The following is a 21839-nucleotide window of genomic DNA, read 5'->3' on the forward strand; positions in this document are numbered from 1 at the left end:
GATGATCCCGTTGAGATTAAAATTATAATTCCTCCTACAATAATTGATATATGTATTCATCACAATGTAGACCTGTCCCAATACTGCAATTAAACATTAGGAGAGAGTTTAGAGTTTTCGTACTAGTGCAGTTTCAAAGTATTTGTGACGGCATATTTCTTCATGGACGTCATAGCACAATATCGATTTAAGATAAGACTTAGCTTTTGCCTGGGTGGAAAGATGTCCCTTATCACATATCCTGTGTGGGTGCCGTTTGGCTCAGTTGGTAGATCATGGCGCTTACAACGCCAGGGTTGACTCATGTGGCCTTGGTAGGGTCTAGGCAACAGATTGGTTATCAAACTTTATTTGGTGTGCATTGTCTTACTGGCTATACCCTTCTTTTAGAACTTTGCCATCTACTCATTTAAATTCAGTTTGTTTACAGATCTGGGTTGAATGTATAGTTGTAATAACTTTGTTGTTGATAATAGTATGTCATTTTCCCTGTTGCCCACATCCATATACCCAGTCATCATCATGCACCCGAGTGGTACAGGCAGGATCTAGGATGGTCTTCTGAAATACAACGTTATTCAATTAATTGAGTTTCTATACCTGGAGGCGAAATAGGGAATACTTCGAAACAGACCAAGCAGACAGTCCTAGGTTTGAGAAGTCAATGAGAGAAGTGGGAAAAGTATTCCTTAATTGTTAATTATCTATAAGTCTAAAGGCACAACCTAGATTCGAAACAATGTCTTAAGTTGTTGAACATGTCATTACTACAACCACCTGAAAGTGACAAACTGACACGTTTTCCTTTTCGTCAAAAACAACTTTATATATAAGGAGTGCCTTAGATACATGCGCAGTTTGGCGGAGACCATGAGTTAGACCCGATTTTACATGTTTCTGCGCATGAGTTTAAACTAAACAACGTCGCCTACCTGTGTGATCAGGGATTTATTTTTATTTTTTATTTTTTTACCCCGTTTCTCCCCAATTTTGTGGTATCCAATTGGTAGTTACAGTATTGTCTCATCACTGCAACTCCCGCACGGACACCTATTGGATAATCAATTTCTGCCTTTCTTCACACTGTACTGTCTTTGGAAGTGATTGTAGTCGAACCAGACATTTGTAGTCAAAGTTCATTCAAGAGGTGAGCATCGAGGAGCAGAGTGAAAGATGCACAGAGCTATCAAGAAAACACATTTCAAACAGTTGGTAAGTAACGTTACAGGCAAATGATTATATCAGACTAACTAGCGAAGTAACTTGCTATTCATTTGCAATGTGGCAAATACAAAAAAAGCACACATAGTACAAGCTGGTGTTGTAGGTGCCTGATAGCTATGCTAGCTAACTTATATGTCTAACTTATCTTCCCCGTGCACGAAACCATAGAAAGGTTAACAGTTAATTGATTTTCCTTGCTTTATTAATACATATGAAAAAAAGTACATTGCATAGTTTTGAAAATCGGATCATATTTGATCTCACAGCCAGCTTCACAGACCTTAGCTAGCTGAAAATGTAGCTAACGTTAACTAGCTGTTACTGTAGCTAGTTAGCTAGCTTATGCAACCTCGTAAACAATGAGTTACAATACGTAAAACAATGTCAATCTTCAATGATGCAATGACTTTAAAGCCATTGAATCACAATTAAAATGAAGACCATAATTTTAATGTATAGCTACTATTTGCTCCTAATTTGCTACTGTATTGTGCTGTGACGTTGGCTAGACTGCTGTGTGAATGACCTTTACTCTGGTAATTCAAAGTGTCTTTCAGTCACAGGTTCAGATATATCTGTTCCTGTGTTAGGTTGGTGATAGGATTGATACTCCCGGTCAAAATGTTGTATAAGCCAGTGCATATCTTGGATGTCATGTTAGCTTGTTTACAGAAGGGTTTGGCCCAGATCCTTCCTCCTCTTCTGTGTTATGTAGCTCACACTTTCTGCTATAGCTGACCTCCAAAAAATACCCATTAGATGTTGTTTTTGCCCAAAAGGTACACCTGAACAGAATCTGTAGAATCCTGTTTGATTCAATGCCTTCCTGTTTATTGGACTACACACAATGCTGCTGAATTGTCCATATCGTAATGGTAGCTTTCAAGTTTGATAGGCATGAGAGCAGTTATGTTTACGCTTATGTTATGCCATTTACTGAAAAATACATTTCCTCTGTAGTCTGGTCTCCCAGAGGTTTCAAAGCACCTTGGTGGTGGCAGAGCACAACAATGACAAGCTGACCCCTATTACGCTGAGTGCTATTACTGCAGCCAAGAAACTAGGGGGAGACGTGTCCTGTTTAGTTGCTGGAACAGACTGTGCAAAGGTATGCTAAATCTTGGGTTTGATCAGATGGTGTCTAAAGAAAGTATTCACACCCCTTGACTTTTTCCACATTTTGTTGCTACAGCCTGAAATAGCAAAAGGGTTACATTTATATTTTGTGTCACGAGCCTACACACAATACCCCATATTGTCAAAGTGGAATTATGTTTGACATTTTTTTTAAACAAATTTATTAAAAAGTAAAAGCTGAAATGTCTTGAGTCAATAAGTATTCAACCCATTTGTTATGGTAAGTCTAAGTAAGTTCTGGAGTAAAGCTGCTTAACAAGTCACAATAAGTTGCATGAACTCACTCTGTGTGCAATAATAGTGTTTAACATGCTTTTTGAGTGACTACCTCATCTCTGTACCCCAACTGTACAATTTATCTGTAATGTCCCTCAGTCGAGCAGTGAATACAGCCAGTCACTATAAAGTTACAGGTATCCTTCCTAACTCATGTGCCGGAGTGGAAGGAAACCGCTCAGGGATTTCACCATGAGGCCAATGGAGACTTTAAAACAATTAGAATTTAATGGCTGTGATATGAAAACTGAGGATGGATCAACAACATTGAGGTTAGTATTGGAGTAACAAAATTGACAGTGGGAAAAGGAAGACTGTACAGAATACAAATATTCCTAAACATGCAGCCTGTTTGCAACAAGGCACTAAAGTAAAACTGCAAAAAAAGTAGCAAAGAAAATAAATATATGTCCTGAATACAAAGTGTTATGTTTTGGGCAAACACAACACATCACTGAGTATTAGAGGTCGACCGATTAATCGGAATGGCCGATTTAATTAGGGCCGATTTCAAGTTTTCATAACAATCGTAAATCTGTATTTTTGGACACCGATTTGGCCCAATTTTGTATTTTATTTTGTTTTTTTACACCTTTATTTATCCTTTATTTAACTAGGCAAGTCAGTTAAGAACACATTCTTATTTTCAATGACGGCCTAGGAACGGTGGGTTAACTGCCTTGTTCAGGGGCAGAATGACAGATTTTTACCTTGTCAGCTCGGGGATTCAATCTTGCAACCTTACAGTTAACTAGTCCAACGCTCTTACCACCTGATTACATTGCACTCCACGCGGAGACTGCCTGTTACGGGAATGCAGTAAGAAGCCATGGTAAGTTGCTAGCTAGCATTAAACCTATCTTATAAAAAAACAATCAATCAATCATAATCACTAGTTAACTACACATGGTTGATGATACTTCTAGTTTATCTTGAGTGTCCTGCGTTGATTATAATCGATGCGCTGCGTATTCGCAAAAAAGGACTGTCTTGCACCAATGTGTACCTAACCATAAACATCAATGCCTTTCTTAAAATCAATACACAAGTATATATTTTTAAACCTGCACATTTAGTTAATATTCCCTGCTAACCTGGCTCATTGCGAACTCTGTGAAGACTATTTCTTCCTAACAAAGACAGCCAACTTCGGCAAACGGGGGATGATTTAACAAAAACGCATTTACGAAAAAGCACAATCGTTGCACGACTGTACCTAACCATAAACATCAATGCCTTTCTTAAAATCAATACACAGAAGTATATATTTTTAAACCTGCATATTTTGCTAAAAGAAATCCAAGTTAGCAGGCAATATTAACCAGGTGAAATTGTGTCACTTCTTTTGAGTTCATTGCACGCAGAGTCAGGGTATATGCAACAGTTTGGGCTGCCTAGTTTGCCAGAATTTTACGTACTTATTCCATAACATTGAAGGTTGTGCAATGTAACAGGAATATTTAGTTAGACCTATGGATGTCACCCGTTAGATAAAATACGGATCTGTTCCGTATTTTACTGAAAGAATAAACGTCTTGTTTTCGAGATGTTAGTTTCTGGATTCGACCATGTTAATGACCTAAGGCTCCAATTTCTGTGTGTTATTATGTTATAATTAAGTCTATGGTTTGATAGAGCAGTCTGATTGAGCATTCATTCAAACAGCACTTTTGTGCATTTTGCCAGCAGCTCGTCGCTGTGCTTCAAGCATTGTACTGTTTATGACTTCAAGCCTATCAACTCCCGAGATTAGGCTGGTGTAACCGATGTGAAATGGCTAGCTAGTTAGCGGGGTGCGCGCTAATAGCGTTTCAAATGTCACTCGCTCTGAGACTTGGAGTGGTTGTTCCCCTTGCTCTGCAAGGGCCGCTGCTTTTGTGGAGCGATGGGTAACGCTGCTTCGATGGGGGCTGTTGTCGATATGTTCCTGGTTCGAGCCCAGGTAGGGGTGAGGAGAGGGACGGAAGCTATATTGTTACACTGGCAATAGTAAAGTGCCTATAAGAACATCCAATAGTCAAAGGTTAATGAAATACAAATTGTATGGAGAGAGATTGTCCTATAATTCCTATAATAACTACAACCTAAAACTCCTTACCTGGGAATATTGAAGACTCCTTTTTAAAGGAACCACCAGCTTTCATATGTTCTCATGTTCTGAGAAAGGAACTTAAACGTTAGCTTTTTTACATGGCACATATTGCGCTTTTACGTTCTTCTCCAACACTTTGTTTTTGCATTTTTGAACATGTTTAATTTTATTTGAGGCTAAATTGATTTGATTGATATATTATATTAAGTTAAAATAAGTGTTCATTCAGTATTGTTGTAATTGTCATTATTACATATATATATATATATATATATATATATATTTAAATCGGCCGATTAATCGGGATCGGCTTTTTTTGGTCCTCCAATAATCGGTATCGACGTTGTAAAATCATAATCGTTCGACCTCTGCTGAGTACCACTCTTCATATTTTAAAACACGGTGGTGGCTGCATCATATTATGGGTATGCTTGTCATCGACAAGGGAGGTTTTTTTAGGCTAAAAAGAAACGGAATAGAGCTAAGCACAGGTAAAATCCTAGAGGAAAACATGGTTCAGTGTGCTTCCCAACAGACACTGGGAGACAAATTCACCTTTCAGCAGGAAAATAACCTAAAACACAAGGCCAAATATACACTGGAGTTGCTTACCAAGACGACATTGAATTTTCCTGAGAGGCCTAGTTACAGTTTTGACTTAAATCGGCTTGAAGATCTATTCCTCGGGTGTGAATACTTGCACTACATGACCAAAAGTATGTGGTCACCTGCTATTCGGACATCTCATTTCAAAATCATGCTCATTAATATGGAGTTGGTCCCTCCCTTTGCTGTCTCCACTCTTCTGTGAGAGCTTTCCACTAGATTTTGTAACATTGCTACGGGGACTTGCTTCCATTCAGTCACCATAGCATTAGTGAGGTCGGAAACAGATGTTAGGCGAATAGGAGTTCCAATTTTACCCAAAGGTGTTTGATGGAGTTGAGGTCAGGGCTCTGTGCAGGCCAGTCAAGTTCTTTCCCACCTATCTCAAAAAAGCATTTCTGTATGGACCTCACTTTGTGCACAGGTGCAATGTCATGCTGAAACAGGAAAGGGCCTCCCCCAAAGTGTTGCCACAAAGTTGGAAGCACAGAATCGTTGAGAATGTTATTATATGCTGTAGCGTTAAGATTTCCCTTAACTGGAACTAGGGGGCCTAGCCCGAACAATGAAAAACAGCCCCAGACCATTATTCCTCATCCACCAAACTTTACAGTTGGCGCTATGCATTCAGGTAATTAGAGTACTTCTGGCATCCACCAAACACAGATTTGTCTGTCGGACTACCAGATGGTGAAGTGTGATTCATCACTCCAGAGAATGCTTTTCCACTGCTCCAGAGTCCAATGGCGGCGAGCTTTACACCACTCCAGCCGATGCTTGGCATTGCACATGGTGATCTTAGGATTGTGTGAGGCTGCTCGGCCATGTGCTGACATTGCTTCCAGAGGCAGTTTGGAACTCTGTAGGAGGGTTGCAACTGAGAAGAGATGATTTTTATGTGCTTCAGGACTCCCCTGTCCCATTCTGTGAGCTTGTTTGGCTTACCACCATGCAGCTGAGCTGTTGCTCCTAGACGTTTCCACTTTACAATAACAGCACTGACAGTTGACTGGGGCAGTTCTAGCAGGACAGAAATTTGACTAACTGACTTGTTGGAAAGGTGGCATCATATGACAGTGCTCCGTTGAGTCACTGAGCTCTTCGGTAAGGCCGTTCTACTGCCAATGTTTGTTTATGGAGGTTGCATGGCTGTATGCTCTATTTTTATACACCTGTCGGAAAACGGGTGTGGCTGAAAATAGCCGAATCAACTAATTTGAAGGGGTGTACACGTACTTATGTAAATGGGATTTGACATTTATTGAAAATTAAATGTGACAAAAACATCTAAAAACATGTGTCCACTTAGATAAAAAGTGCTCAAGGTTGACCTATTTTGCATAATGAATGTTTTGGCATTCAGGTACAAAAAGTAACTTTCTGAGCACTTCTACAATGGGCAAATATTTATGGGAAAAGATAAACGGTTGAGATTTATATATTTTTAAAAGCTTACATACAGGGTTTACCCATTAAATGTCAATTAGCTAAAAAACACAACTCAGATTTGTCATTCACATACAGTAAGTTTTATATTTGAGTTTGTGTTGTGCCCGCCATAGGTCGAGACCCAACATGCGCTTAAATACAGGGTAGGTTTCATGTTTTTTTAGATAAATTTAGACCGTTAAAGGTCCACACATCAAAGAATGTTGACTTGAATGGGAATATCTGTTGATTTTATATTATACTGTCAATCTTCCATCGGAAACCTATTGCAATTATAGAAATAATAGAAATGACCATTTCTATGATTGAAATGACACACCCTGTATTCAAGAATGTCTCAACCGATGGCAGGCACAACACAAACTTCAGATGTAAAGTAGGGTCTAAACTACAACGTGAATTTGACGTTTGATGTATAATTTCTTGAGGTTTGTTTTCAAGAAATTATAAAGCAGTTTGACAACCTTGTTTTGTAACCTTTAAATGATATCAAACTCAACTCTTTCTTCCATGAGAAATCATGTATAGAAAGTTTTGTTTAAATGAAAATGGAGGCTGTCAAAAAGCGCTTGAAGTCAAATGGATTTACCCGATATCCAGACCTAGACGCTTAGTGGTTTTCTTCAAGGGTTTGATTTGCTGTATATTTATCATCTCTTCAGGTTGCACAGGAAGTCAGCAAAGTCCTAGGTGTGAAGACAGTTCTGATTGCTCAAAATGATGCTTACAAAGGCTCTCTGCCAGGTATGTATATCCAGAGTGTGAAGCAGATACAGGCAATAGATTCACTGAAGCTGTAAATGAGTTGGAAGTTTTACTTCTGCATCTTACTTAAAAATCTGAGTAATAAAAAAAATAAATCATCTATTTGCGTGTGGTATTAACAGCAACTTGCATGTCTTTCCACAGTGGAATTGACTCCACTTGTACTGGCAACCCAGAAGCAGTTCAACTTCACCCATATTTGTGCTGGAGCTTCTGCATTTGGGAAAGTAAGGTTATAAGACCCTTTATATACAGTTGAAGTCGAAAGTTTACATACACTTAGGTTGGAGTCATTAAAACTTGTTTTTCAACCACTCCACAAATTTCTTGTTAACAAACTATAGTTTTGGCAAGTCGGTTAGGACATCTACTTTGTGCATGACACAAGTAATTTTTTCCACAATTGTTTACAGACAGATTTTCACTTACAATTCACTAAACCACGTTCATCTGTACAAACAATAGTACGCAAGTATAAACACCATGGGACCACGCAGCTGTCATACTGCTCAGGAAGGAGACGCGTTCTGTCTCCTAGAGATGAACGTACTTTTGTGCGAAAACTGCAAATCAATCCCAGAAACACAGCAATGGACCTTGTAAATATGCTGGAGGAACCTGGCACCAAAGTATCTACAGTGCCTTGCGAAAGTATTCGGCCCCCTTGAACTTTGCGACCTTTTGCCACATTTCAGGCTTCAAACATAAAGATATAAAACTGTATTTTTTGTGAAGAATCAACAACAAGTGGGACACAATCATGAAGTGGAATGACATTTATTGGATATTTCAAACTTTTTTAACAAATCAAAAACTGAAAAATTGGGCGTGCAAAATTATTCAGCCCCCTTAAGTTAATACTTTGTAGCGCCACCTTTTGCTGCGATTACAGCTGTAAGTCGCTTGGGGTATATGTCTCTATCAGTTTTGCACATCGAGAGACTGAAATGTTTTCCCATTCCTTCTTGCAAAACAACTCGAGCTCAGTGAGGTTGGATGTAGAGCATTTGTGAACAGCAGTTTTCAGTTCTTTCCACAGATTCTCGATTGGATTCAGGTCTGGACTTTGACTTGGCCATTCTAACACCTGGATATGTTTATTTTTTAACCATTCCATCGTAGATTTTGCTTTATGTTTTGGATCATTGTCTTGTTGGAAGACAAATCTCTGTCCCAGTCTCAGGTCTTTTGCAGACTCCATCAGGTTTTCTTCCAGAATGGTCCTGTATTTGGCTCCATCCATCTTCCCATCAATTTTAACCATCTTCCCTGTCCCTGCTGAAGAAAAGCAGGCCCAAACCATGATGCTGCCACCACCATGTTTGACAGTGGGTATGGTGAGTTCAGGGTGATGAGCTGTGTTGCTTTTACGCCAAACATAACGTTTTGCATTGTTGCCAAAAAGTTCAATTTTGGTTTCATCTGACCAGAGCACCTTCTTCCACATGTTTGGTGTGTCTTCCAGGTGGCTTGTGGCAAACTTTAAACAACACTTTTTATGGATATCTTTAAGAAATGGCTTTCTTCTTGCCACTCTTCCATAAAGGCCAGATTTGTGCAATATACGACTGATTGTTGTCCTATGGAGAGAGTCTCCCACCTCAGCTGTAGATCTCTGCAGTTCATCCAGAGTGATCATGGGCCTCTTGGCTGCATCTCTGATCAGTCTTCTCCTTGTATGAGCTGAAAGTTTAGAGGGACGGCCAGGTCTTGGTAGATTTGCAGTGGTCTGATACTCCTTCCATTTCAATATTATCGCTTGCACAGTGCTCCTTGGGATGTTTAAAGCTTGGGAAATCTTTTTGTATCCACATCCGGCTTTAAACTTCTTCACAACAGTATCTCGGACCTGCGTGGTGTGTTCCTTGTTCTTCATGATGCTCTCTGCTCTTTTAACGGACCTCTGAGACTATCACAGTGCAGGTGCATTTATACGGAGACTTGATTACACACAGGTGGATTGTATTTATCATCATTAGTCATTTAGGTCAACATTGGATCATTCAGAGATCCTCACTGAACTTCTGGAGAGAGTTTGCTGCACTGAAAGTAAAGGGGCTGAATAATTTTGCACGCCCAATTTTTCAGTTTTTGATTTGTTAAAAAAGTTTGAAATATCCAATAAATGTCGTTCCACTTCATGATTGTGTCCCACTTGTTGTTGATTCTTCACAAAAAATACAGTTTTATATCTTTATGTTTGAAGCCTGAAATGTGGCAAAAGGTCGCAAAGTTCAATGGGGCCGAATACTTTCACAAGGCACTGTATATCCACAGTAACACGAGGCCTATATCGACAACCTGAAAGGCCGCTCAGCAAGGAAGAAGCCACTGCTCCACAACCTCAATGAAAAAGCCAGACCACAGTTTGCAACTGCACATGGGGACAAAGATCATACTTTTTGGAGAAATGTCCTCTGTTCTGATGAAACAACAAAAATAGAACTGTTTGGCCATAATCACCATCGTTATGTTTGGAGGAAAAAGGGGGGGCTTGCAAGCCGAAGAACACCATCCTAACCTTGAAGCATGGGGGTGGCAGCATGATGTTGTGGGGGGTGCTTTGCTGCAGGAGGGACTGATGCACTTCACAAAATAGATGGCATCATGAGGTGGAAATTATGTGGATATATTGAAGCAACATCTCAAGACATCAGTCAGGAAGTTAAAGCTTGGTAACGTGGGTCTTCCAAATGGACAATGACCCCAAGCATACTTCCAAAGTTGTGGCAAAATGGCTTAAGGACAACAATGTCAAGGTGTTGGAGTGGCCATCACAAAGCCCTGACCTCAATCTTAAAGAACATTTGTGAGCAGAACTGAAAAACCGTGTGCAAGCAAGGAGGCCTACAAACGTGACTCAGTTACACCAGCTCTGTCAGGAGGAATGGGCCAAAATTCATCCAACTTATTGTGGGAAGCTTATGGAAGGCTACCCAAAACGTTTGACCTGAGTTAAACAATTTAAAGGCAATGCTACCAAATTCTAATTGAGTGTGTGTAAACGTCTGACCCACTGGGAATGTGATGAAGGAAATAAACACTGAAGTTAATCATTCTCTCTACTATTATTCTGACATTTTCACATTCTTAAAATAGTGGTGATCCTAACTGCCCTAAGACAGGGAATTTTTACAGGGATTTAATGTCAGGAATTTTGAAAAACTGAGTTGAAATGTATTACATGTATTAGAGTGCCTTGCAAAAGTATTCATCCCCCTTGGCATTTTTCCTATTTTTTTGCATTGAAACCTGTAATTTAAATGTATTTTTATTTGGATTTCATGAATTGGATATACCCAAAGTAGTCCAAATTGGTGAAGTGACATGAAAAAAATAACTTGTTTCAAAAAATTATATCAAATGGAAAGTGGTGTGTGCATATGTATTCACCCCCTTTGCTACGAAGCACCTAAATAAGATCTAGTGCAACCAATTACCTTCAGATGTCACATAATTAGATTGCACACAGGTGGACTTTTTAAGTGTCACATGATCTCAGAATATTTACACCTGTTCTGAAAGGCCCCAGAGTCTGCAACACCACTGAGCAAGGGGCACCACCAAGCAAGCGGCACCATGAAAACCAAGGAGCTCTCCAAACAGGTCAGAGACAAAAAAAAGTTGTGGGTTGGGTTCTAAAAAAAATATCTGAAACTTTGAACAACTCATGGAGCACCATTAAGAATATGGCACCTCCAACAAAAAAGAAAGAATATAGCAGCTCAACAAACCTGCCAAGAGAGGGCTGCCCACCAAAACTTACAGACCAGGCAAGGTGGGCATTAACTAGAGAGGTAACAAAGAGACCAAAGATATCCATGAAGGAGCTGCAAAGCTCCACAGCGAGATTGGAGTATCTGTACTTAGGACCACTTTAAGCCGTACACTCCACAGAGCTGGGCTTTATGGAAGAGTGGCCAGAAACAAGCCATTGCTTAAGAAAAGAATAAGCGAACACGTTTGGTGTTTGCCAAAAGGCTTGTGGGAGACTCCCCAAACATATGGAAGAAGGTACTCGGGTCAGATGAGACTAAAATTGAGCTTTTTGGCCATAAAGGAAAACACGATGTCTGGTACAAACCCATCACCCCGAGAATACCATCCCCACAGTGAAGCATGGTGGTGGCAGCTACTGTGGGAATTCTTCTCATCGGCAGGGACTGGGAAACCTGTCAGAATAGTTATGCACGATCAAGTTTTTTCTGTTTTTTGTGGGGGTTTGTTCTTGTTTCACAAAAAATATTTTGCATCTTCAAAGTGGCATGTTATGTAAATCAAATGATACAAACCTCCACTAAAATCAATTTTATTTCCAAGTTGAAAGGCAACAAAATAGGAAAAATGCCAAGGGGGTGAATACTTTCGCAAGCAACTGTATACTACTAAGATATCCTTCAGAATTCTTGAGCACATTATAATTCACCAATGCATTTTAGAGTGCTTTAGACATTTTTTGATACTCAAAATGGATTTAGTTTGATGTTATCATTGGAAGTCAATTGAATTTGTTACTGCATTTGGGACTGCTCTTGTGAATTTGAAAAGTAACTCATGTACTGTACCATTGGGAACTGGTTTGCTTTTAGATACAGCGCCAATTCAGTATTTTGGCAATACCAGCAATGACTAGATCCCAAAAGCCTAATTTCTCAATTGCACTTATGGGCTTTGAATGAATTAAAATGATATTATCCACGTAAACCGTTGCTGTTTAATTGTCATGTCCAAATGGTCATATTGAAAACTCATGGTGAACCTTGAGCCCAGAAGATGTTTCCCAAATTAGATTCTGTGAAATTAAGTCTCTACTTTTATTTCCCATTTGTCATCAGAAGAGTTGCATGAGGTTTAGAGTTAGATAAACATCACTGTTTGTCTCATTCCCAGGAAATGCTCTCAGCACTGTCAAGTGTAATGACAATGTCAAGGTTTTCACTGTCAGAGGGACATCCTTTGAGCCCACTGAGGTGGATGGAGGCAATGCTACATCAGAGGAAGGTAGCTATAGTACTAACATTGCACTGATACACACATGAAAAGCATGCATACAAAAGCCATTGTTCTTGTTTATCATTCTAAAATAATTATTTAATTTCCTGACTGGATAACTTATTTTGTCAGGGTATAGTTAGTTTTATTTAATATGATCCCCATGAGTTGTTTATTTCAGTTGCTGTGTCTGCTTCCGCTGGGATGTCTGAGTGGCTGGAAGCAACCTTGACCAAGAGTGACTGTCCAGAGCTGACCAGTGCTAAGGTTGTGGTGTCCGGAGGTAGAAGTCACCTTCAGCTCATCATACTATTTGCCTTACAGATCAATTTATTTGTCATGTTCATGTAAACGTTTAAATAAATCATTGTCCTTTTAGGAAGGGGACTGAAGAATGGAGAGAACTTCAAGCTGCTCTATGACCTTGCTGACAAAATTAATGCTGCAGGTAAGTGGGTAATTTAGAATGAGTCTTTCAATGACAACATGTTACTTTCTATATTTGAATAACTGATAAATTATTGGTGAAAAAAATTGGATTGCATTTTTTTTGTCCATTAGGTTTGAATTGATTTCCCTCACAGTTGGTGCTTCCAGAGCTGCTGTGGATGCTGGATATGTCCCCAATGACATGCAGGTTGGACAGACTGGCAAGAAGACTGTAAGTGACAAACTCTGGATCATTTTACACTCATCCTATTCTTTGATAGGCAATGTTGTGCTCACAATGGTGTCATCTGTAATAATATTGCACAATTTTTCAAGATACCGGTAAACGTTTTGTGGGTCTACACTTACAATTCTTTTCAGAAAAATGCAAATATATGTTTTCTGAGGAGTTACCAACCCACTATCAATTATTGAGCAAGTTGCCCGCAGCTTGACAAAGACCTGTTAGACAATTCCTGGAATTCAGTGTTCTAAAGATGGGAATTTAACCTTTTTAAAAGGGCAAAGGGATCCATCATCCGGTTCAACTGGGATATCCTAGCTGTGATTATCCACACATTAGATCCCATGAAATGTAGTTAATGGCACATATAGGCTCCTAAATGATTTAGCTGATCCATTAAAGAGTAGTGTGCAGTGGGTGTCTGCTCAGACCCCCAGATCAGGTCATTCTTCCCAAATTGTATTTTGCTAATGTTTTGACAAGATTGTCATGTAGGCTTAATGTATTAAATACAATTTTAATTGCAGTATTTTATTTTTATCCTGTTCATATTTGTCAGTCAGTTGTTCATTGTCTTCATACACACCACTTAAAGGATTCATATAAATATTAGAAGGTAATTTGTTATCGCTATCTTCAGGCATTGTTAGGACAGAACCATGCGTGTCTTATCAGTGTTACGGTCTGGTCTGTCTAACACCTTTTTTTATTTTACAAATGTCCCCTTATTCCCTATGAGTGACATAGCCCAACACTGTGTTCCTTTTTGTTATGTGAGGTAACAAGCAATTTATATTTGACATATACAACAGTTTTATTAATTATTATATTGAACCCCTTTTGACAATAGTGTGTGTATTTAGTTGCAAGCTTAAAATAGTGGTTATGTCCAGTATTGAACTGCTCCAGTTATACTGTACAAAAATATAAACGCAAAATGTAAAGTGTTGGTCCCACTTTTAATGAGCTGAAATAAAATGTCTCCCTTTTGTGCACAGATTTGTTCACATCCCTGTTAGTGAGCATTTATTGTTTGCCAAGGTAATCCATCCACCTGACAGGTGTGGCATATCAAGAAGCTGATTAAACAGCGTGGTCATTACACAGGTGCACCTTGTGCCAGGGACAAGAGGCCACTCTAAAATGTGCAGTTTTGTCACACCACACAATGCCATAGATGTCTCAAGTTTTGAGGGATCGTGCAATTGGCATTCTGACTGCAGGAATGTCAACCAAGCTGCCTCCAACATTGTTTTAGAAAATTTGCCAGTATGTCCAACTGGCCTCACAACTGCAGATCATGTGTAAACATGCCAGCCCAGGACCTCCACATCCGGATTCACCTGCAGGATCATCTGAGACCAGCCACCTGGACAGTTGATGAAATTGAGGACGATTTCGGTCTGTAATAAAGCCCTTTGTGGGGAAAAACCCATTCTGATTGGCAGGTCCTGGCTTCCCAGTGGGTGGGCCCCTACCATCCCCTGTCCAATTCATGTGAAATCCATAGATTAGTGCCAAATGAATGTATTTAAATTGACTGATTTCCTTTTATGTACTGTAACTCTGAAATTATTTTTTATTTTTGCTCAGTATAGTTTTGCTGAACTGTTTACATTTGAAAGAATCTCACGGCACGGAATTAGTTGACATTCATTCTTTCTGTCAGCATGTATGTCACAGTTAAGCTTTTGCAATTATGTAACCTAAGATGTGGGGTGTCATGCCGTAGCAACGTTTCAGGGGAGTACCACATTCGGGGAACAGCTATATATATATATATATATATATAGCTGTTCCCCGAATGTATATATATATATTTGGGATCATATATATATATATATATATATATATATATTTGGGATCATTTGTCATGCTGAAAGACCCAGCCACGTTTCATCTTCAATGCCCTTGCTGATGGAAGGAGGTTTTCACTCAAAATCTCACGATACATGGCCCCATTCATTCTTTCCTTTACACGGATCAGTCGTCCTGGTCCCTTTGCAGAAAAGCAGCCCCAAAGCATTATGTTTCCACCCTCATTCTTCACAGTAGGTATGGTGTTCTTTGGATGCAACTCAGCATTCTTTGTCCTCCAAACACGACGAGTTGAGTTTTTACCAAAAAGTTATATTTTGGTTTCATCTGACCATATGACATTCTCCCAATCTTCTTCTGGATCATCCAAATGCTCTCTAGCAAATTTCAGACGGGCCTGGACATGTACTGGCTTAAGCAGGGGGACACGTCTGGCACTGCAGGATTTGAGTCCCTGGCGGCATAGTGGTAGACTTTGTTACTTTGGTCCCAGCTCTCTGCAGGTCATTCACTAGGTCAACCCGTGTGGTTCTGGGATTTTTGCTCAACGTTCTTGTGATCATTTTGACCCCACGGGGTGAGATCTTGCGTGGAGCCCCAGATCGAGGGAGATTATCAGTGGTCTTGTATGTTTTCCATTTCCTAATAATTGCTCCCACAGTTGATTTCCTCAAACCAAGCTGTTACCTATTGCAGATTCAGTCCTCCCAGCCTGGTGCAGGTCTACAATTTTGTTTCTGGTGTCCTTTGACAGCTCTTTGGTCTTGGCCATAGTGGAGTTTGGAGTGTGACTGTTTGAGGTTGTGGACAGGTGTCTTTTTTATCGATAACAAGTTCAAACAGGTGCCATTAATACAGGTAACAGGTGGAGGACAGAGGAGCCTCTTAAAGAAGTTGTTACAGGTCTGTGAGAGCCAGAAATCTTGCTTGTTTGTAGGTGACCAAATACTTATTTTCCACCAAAATGTGCAAATAAATTCATAAAAAATCCTACAATGTGATTTTCATTTCACTCTCCATTTTGTCTGTCATAGTTGAAGTGTACCTATGATGAAAATTACAGGCCTCTCTCATCTTTTTAAGTTGGAGAACTTGCACAATTGGTGGCTGACTAAATACTTTTTTGCCCCACTGTATATGTGTGTGTGTGTGTGTGTGTGTGTGTGTGTATATATATATTTTATTTTTTTATTTAAATTGGTTAACCATAGCATCACCACACTTGAATGACTAGCTAGCGATGCAGTCATGCTGCATGTAGGGAGTTGTTTTGACACCTGAGGGAAAGCTAGCAACACAACAGCAGGTGTGCCTGCCTGGTCTTCTTATTGAAAACTGCAAAGCTGCTCAAAGAGAAGAACTATGAGAAGACTCTCCAAATAGGCTAGACATGCATGTACACTGATATTTCCATACAGTGATATTTAAGAACTAAAGCTGTCGTTTTCCCTCTGCTACAGTAGAACCGTGCTCTTGCTGGACAGTACCTCTCATTGTGAAATATTGGTCCTCACTTTTAGTCGTTAGTACACTTGTGTTCATAAATTCATGCTCTGCTCCTCCGAGACTACTCCAATAACATTAAATAGCACTGAAATATTAATATGGCAGTGCATTACGCTGAAAGCCTCTGTTTTTCCCAGAGGTGGAGGGTCATACACTCTGCTTCACCACCCCCAGCATTCTCTCTGAGAACATGGTCAGGGTCAGCACTAGAACAGCTCCATCCTCTAATATGGAAACCCAGGGCTGCATGGTGTACGGAAAAACATAATGCAACGTTCAATTAAACAAACGGTGTTGTTCTGAAAGACTAATTGAAAAACTGGTTGTGTTGTGGGTTAAAGGCACCGCTGCCCTTTTAAATACTTCACTCATTGCTTCAAGCCTCACCGACCAAACAATGCAAACTGCTGCATCAGACTTAGGGTGCCAATGAGGACCTCTGGTATCATGGTCAGCTCTTGATGACTTTTTCTGGAGATTGAAAATACATTTCCTCAGTAAATATGGTCTTACCTGTGTTCAGCAGTCTGAAACAACTGACACTACATAGATGTGTATGTGCACCAAGCTCTTGTGTTATTATATTGATAAAGCTTGTTGTCTCTGCAGGAGTTGTACATCGCTGTTGGCATCTCTGGAGCTATTCAACATCTGTCTGGGATGAAGGTCAGCAAGTTACCATTCTTGCTTGATTTTTATTTTTTTCCCTCCAGAATCTTCTGTTAGTTATACACAAGTATAAGAAAAAAAACATGTTGCGATATTTTGAACTGTTTTATTCTGCAGACTATTGTTGCCATTAACAAGGACCCAGAGGCTCCCATCTTCCAGGTGGTTGACTAGGGTCTGTTGGCTGATCTCTTTAAGGTGAGATAGCATGCTGATTAACGAACACCCTTGCCATGACTGAAACAAACCCAACACTGCACCAGCCTCTTGCACAGCGCTGAATACCTGATCAGCAAGAGAGGCATTTCAATAACCAAGACATGACAAAAGTGACAGTCAGAAAATTCTATTCAACATTTCCCTAATACATTTTGCAAGACACATTATTATCCCTCCTAATGGAAATGTGCATCTGTTGAATTATTGAGGTGCTGAATTAATCAGGTGAATTGTGGCCAGAGCCTTCTGCTCGGTTAAGATGCAACGACGGCTCTCCTTCAAACCATAAAAAGAAATCGATAGTTAACTTAAGTGGCTGGGTGGTTCTCAGGTTTTATTTTCTCTTCCCAAGTGTCAGTACTTTACATGCTTAGCTGCCCTCTACTGTCTGGCTGGCTCTTGGACAAGAGGGCCTTTGCTTTCGGTGAAAGAGAAGGAGCTTTTATTTTTTCTTGTGTATGTGTCCTGTTGTTCATCTTTTATTTACTGTGGGGGTGTGTGAGAGGCCCAGGTGTTCTGGGTAAACTCTGTAAAAGTGACTGGTAATAGCTCGTGGCAGCAGAGTTGTGACCTGCTGGTTATCATCTTACATGTGATCACTCCTCAGATAACCGATTAAAATGTATGGGCTTTCTCCTCTTCCTTCAATTGAAAACTGATCCCAGGGACACACTCGACTCGGGTGCTACTGATATAGTTTGTCAGGTACCCTCGTTCATGCCCCTCATGCCCAGTTACTCTCAGATTTTAATTGGTTTATCAATGAATTGATGTCACCCCAAAACCAAGAGACTAAACACTGACAGTTATAGCAAAGCTCAACCCTCCATTTCCATGTCGCAAGCATACACCATGTTCATTGTGTCAATCTGGCTAGATTTGCCTGGTTAGGGAGGTGTAACCATCTTAAACTCTGTTTTTCTCTCACTAGGCTGTGCCTGAGATGACTGCAGCATTGAACAAGTAAGCCAGCGTTCAGCTAAGCAGCCATCCCACCACTCTTACTTGGGTACTAAGACTGTAACCACGGATACAACTCTCCTACAACCTCTGCCTTAAATTGTTTCTGGAGCTACTATTTTGGGGACCCTAATAATGTTATCATCATTGTACCTAAATGGCAACAGAGTAACACTCTCAGTTTACAAACTGTCTGTTTTTATGTACGTAGGTAGGAAAATGCCACAAATAATGTTCTGCTTACCTGGCGTAGGTGATATTTTTTTCCCTATTAATGCATATTTTGTATTTAACGTAGCATCGCAAAGGTCCATCTTCGGGAAGTCTAAACCTGCCTCCTCACTTATTAACTTTTTTTTTATACCAAAAGCTCTTGGTATAATGATGAAACTGACTGTAAATGACTGTTTGCCTTTGAATTGCTTTTACTCTGCAATGAATTCCCTTCATGATCAACTTACAAAATGCCTGTTGACATTGAAGTGCACAGGGTTAGTTTCCATATCGAAGCTTTATCCTATAATACGTTTAAGTCTGATAACACTTTGCACAACTTCAAATACAAAACCCTCCAGATTTGGTAGCTGAAATGTTCCTCAAGTGTTCTGGTGTCTGGCTTATGATTTCACTGAGCTTTTTTGTCATAATTTGAATACAAACATTAGCATTGATAATGTAGAAAGACTAAGGTAAGAAATAAACTAGGAACACAACTCGACACATTTGAACAGATTAAATGTACACAGCAGCAGTCCGAACAGAGAGGACTGTACTTAATTTTGGGGTCTGGAGACATTAGGCTGACTTTTGAACTATGTTTGTTAAATGTCTAAGGGTGATCGGTCTAGCGTCTCCAGTCCTTAATCAAGTATTTTAGACAAACCACCCAGTTCCACACCCACCCAGCCCCATCCCTAAATGATATCTAATGTACAGTGCTTTCAAAAAGTATTCATACCACTTGACTTATTCCACATTGTGTCACAGCCTGAATTTAAAATGGATTAAATATACTTATTTTCTCTCACCCATCTACACACATGGCCAGAAACAAAGAACTTCTGAAACTCGTCAGTCGAAACCTGGGTAGAGCCAGTTTTCGCTGTTCTGTGAAGCGAGTTGTACACCCCGTTGTACGAGATCTTCAGTTTCTTGGCAATTTCTCGCTTGGAATAGCCTTAATTTCTCAGAACAAGAATATACTGATGAGTTTCAGAAGAAAGGTCATTGTTTATGGCCTTTTGGGGCCTGTAATCGAACCAACAAATGCTGATGCTCCAGATACTCAACTAGTCTAAAGAAGGCCAGTTTTTCTGTCAAGTTGGTTGTTGATCATTGCTAGACATCCATGTTCACGTCTTGCCATAGATCTTCAAGCCGATTTTAAGTCAAAACTGTAACTAGGCCGCCCAGGAACATTCAATGTTGTCTTGGTAAGCAACTCCAGTGTATATTTGGCTTTGTTTTAGGTTGTTGTCCTGCTGAAAAGTGAATGTCTCCCAATGTCTGATTGGAAAGCAGACTGAACCAGGTTTTCGTCTAGGATTTTGCCTGTGCTTAGCTCTTTTCTGTTCATTTTTATCCTAAACTCCCTCATCCTTGCCGATGACAGCATACTCATAACATGATGCAGTCACCACCATGCTTGAAAATATGAATGATGGTACACGACGACGATGATGATGATATATTTGGCCCAAACATAATGCTTTGTGTTCAGGACATGAAGTTAATTTCTTTGCCACATTTTTTGCAGTTTTACTTTAGTGCCTTAACAGAATGCTTGTTTTAGTATTCTGTACATGCTTTCTTTTAACTCTATCACTTAGATTAGTATTGTGGAGTAACTACAATGTTGTTAATTCATCCTCAGTTTTCTATCACAGCCATTAAACTAACTGTTTTAAAGTCACCATTGGCATAATTTATAACTTCACCATGCTCAAAGGGATATTCGATGTCTGCTTTTTTGCTTTTTTTTCCCCCATCTACCAATAAGTGCCCTTCTGTGCGAGGCATTGAAAAACCTCCCTGGTCTTTGTGGTTGAATCCATTTGAAATTTACAATGATCTGTATCTGGGATACAGAGATGAGGTAGTCATTCAAAAATCATGTTAAACACCTATAATTGCACACAGTGAGTCCATGCAACTTATTAAGAAATTTTTTACTCCTGAATTTATTTAAGCTTGCCATAACAAAGGGGTTGAAAACTTATTGACTCAAGAAATGTTAGCTTTTCATTTGTCATTCATTTGTAAAAATGTCTAAAAACAGAATTCCACTCTGACATTATGGGGTATTGTGTGTAGGCCAATGACGCAACAAAATGTGAAAAAAAGTCAAGGGGTGTAAATACTTTCCGAAGGCACTGTAAAAGCATCAGAGCCAGTCCCATTTCTGCAGAGCCCTGCTGTCTCATAGCTGGAGCTAATGCTCCATTGCTGGTTTATTTTGGTGACTTGTTCATATACTAATTTATTGTGTCAATTCCTGATAATGTTCATTGCGTGTTCACTAAACTGCCTTAGTGTACTCCATGGAAGATGTGCGTTGCTGGCGAAGCCGCCATTCACAGTTCCAGGGTGCTTTTGGCGATGAGGAGGATGGCTGTATGCCAGTTGAGGAGGCCTCTGAGTGCATGTCTTTAGTGTTATTGAGTTTCAGGAGGGTCTTTGAGGAGTGAGTCAGTGCTGTCAGAGTTACAGTACCCCTGTAGCCCTTTCCTATGTCTCAGGCAGACGGTTGACGGGGGCATCTGCCTGAGACAGCCTGTACTTCTCCTCCATGAAGGGCTCACTGGCCTGCAGGTGGATGAGGGGCTTGGTGTGGAAGCCTCCCCGGCTCTCCTGGTTCCTCTTGTTGTAGATGTTGAGCCTGTGCTCCAGCTCAGGGCTGGTCTTGGTGGAGCCAGCAGGGCTGGGCAGTTTGAGATTGACAGGGTCCAGGCCCTTCTGGCCCAGACAGGAGTCCTCAGACAGAGAGGAGAGCAACTCCTGCACCACGGCGCTGGGGTGTCCTCTGGGGCCAGGCTGTGTGCCCAGAGCCAGGGGGCTGCAGTAGGGTGGGGGGTAACAGCGCTGGCCACTGTAGGAGTCTGTGGAGGTGGAAGCCTCACGGACGGTGGAGCTGCAGTCGGTGGTGGAGCCAAGGGTGTGGCTGCTGATGCTGTGCTGGCGGGCACTGAAGCTGGAGTGGGACATGGTGGCGTTGGAGGCCCTGCTCACAGAGCCGCCTGTCGGCTGCAGGCAGCTGGACGCTGCGTCTGCACTCACCAGAGACGAGGGCTGCTGGCTGGGATTGTTGGGAAGATGGATGTCTATGGCTGTGGTGATGACACGAGCTGGATCTGGGATTCCAATATCTACAAGAAAACATTTTGGACGCATCACAATACTGCTGACTGACTGTGAAATAAAGGACAGAAACAAATGTGTCAGAGTGGGAAGTAT

General features: G+C 40.5%; 1 protein-coding gene and 1 pseudogene across 3 annotated transcripts in view; one reads left to right on the top strand and one right to left on the bottom strand.

Annotated features, from left to right (window-relative positions):
- Positions 1-913: 913 nt before the first annotated feature.
- Positions 914-19323, top strand: LOC135524385 (electron transfer flavoprotein subunit alpha, mitochondrial-like; annotated as a pseudogene).
- Positions 19324-21113: 1790 nt separating this feature from the next.
- LOC135524383 (transmembrane protein 266-like) overlaps positions 21114-21839 on the bottom strand; it is a 99081-nt gene continuing 98355 nt past the window's right edge. For all 3 annotated transcript variants that reach the window (XM_064951858.1, XM_064951859.1, XM_064951857.1), the window contains one exon: positions 21114-21751. In XM_064951858.1, the coding sequence (XP_064807930.1) occupies positions 21114-21751 (638 nt within the window). The remainder of the gene's footprint in view (positions 21752-21839) is intronic.

Source organism: Oncorhynchus masou, chromosome 31 (genome assembly GCF_036934945.1).
Source record: "Oncorhynchus masou masou isolate Uvic2021 chromosome 31, UVic_Omas_1.1, whole genome shotgun sequence".
Classification (NCBI taxonomy): domain Eukaryota; kingdom Metazoa; phylum Chordata; class Actinopteri; order Salmoniformes; family Salmonidae; genus Oncorhynchus; species Oncorhynchus masou.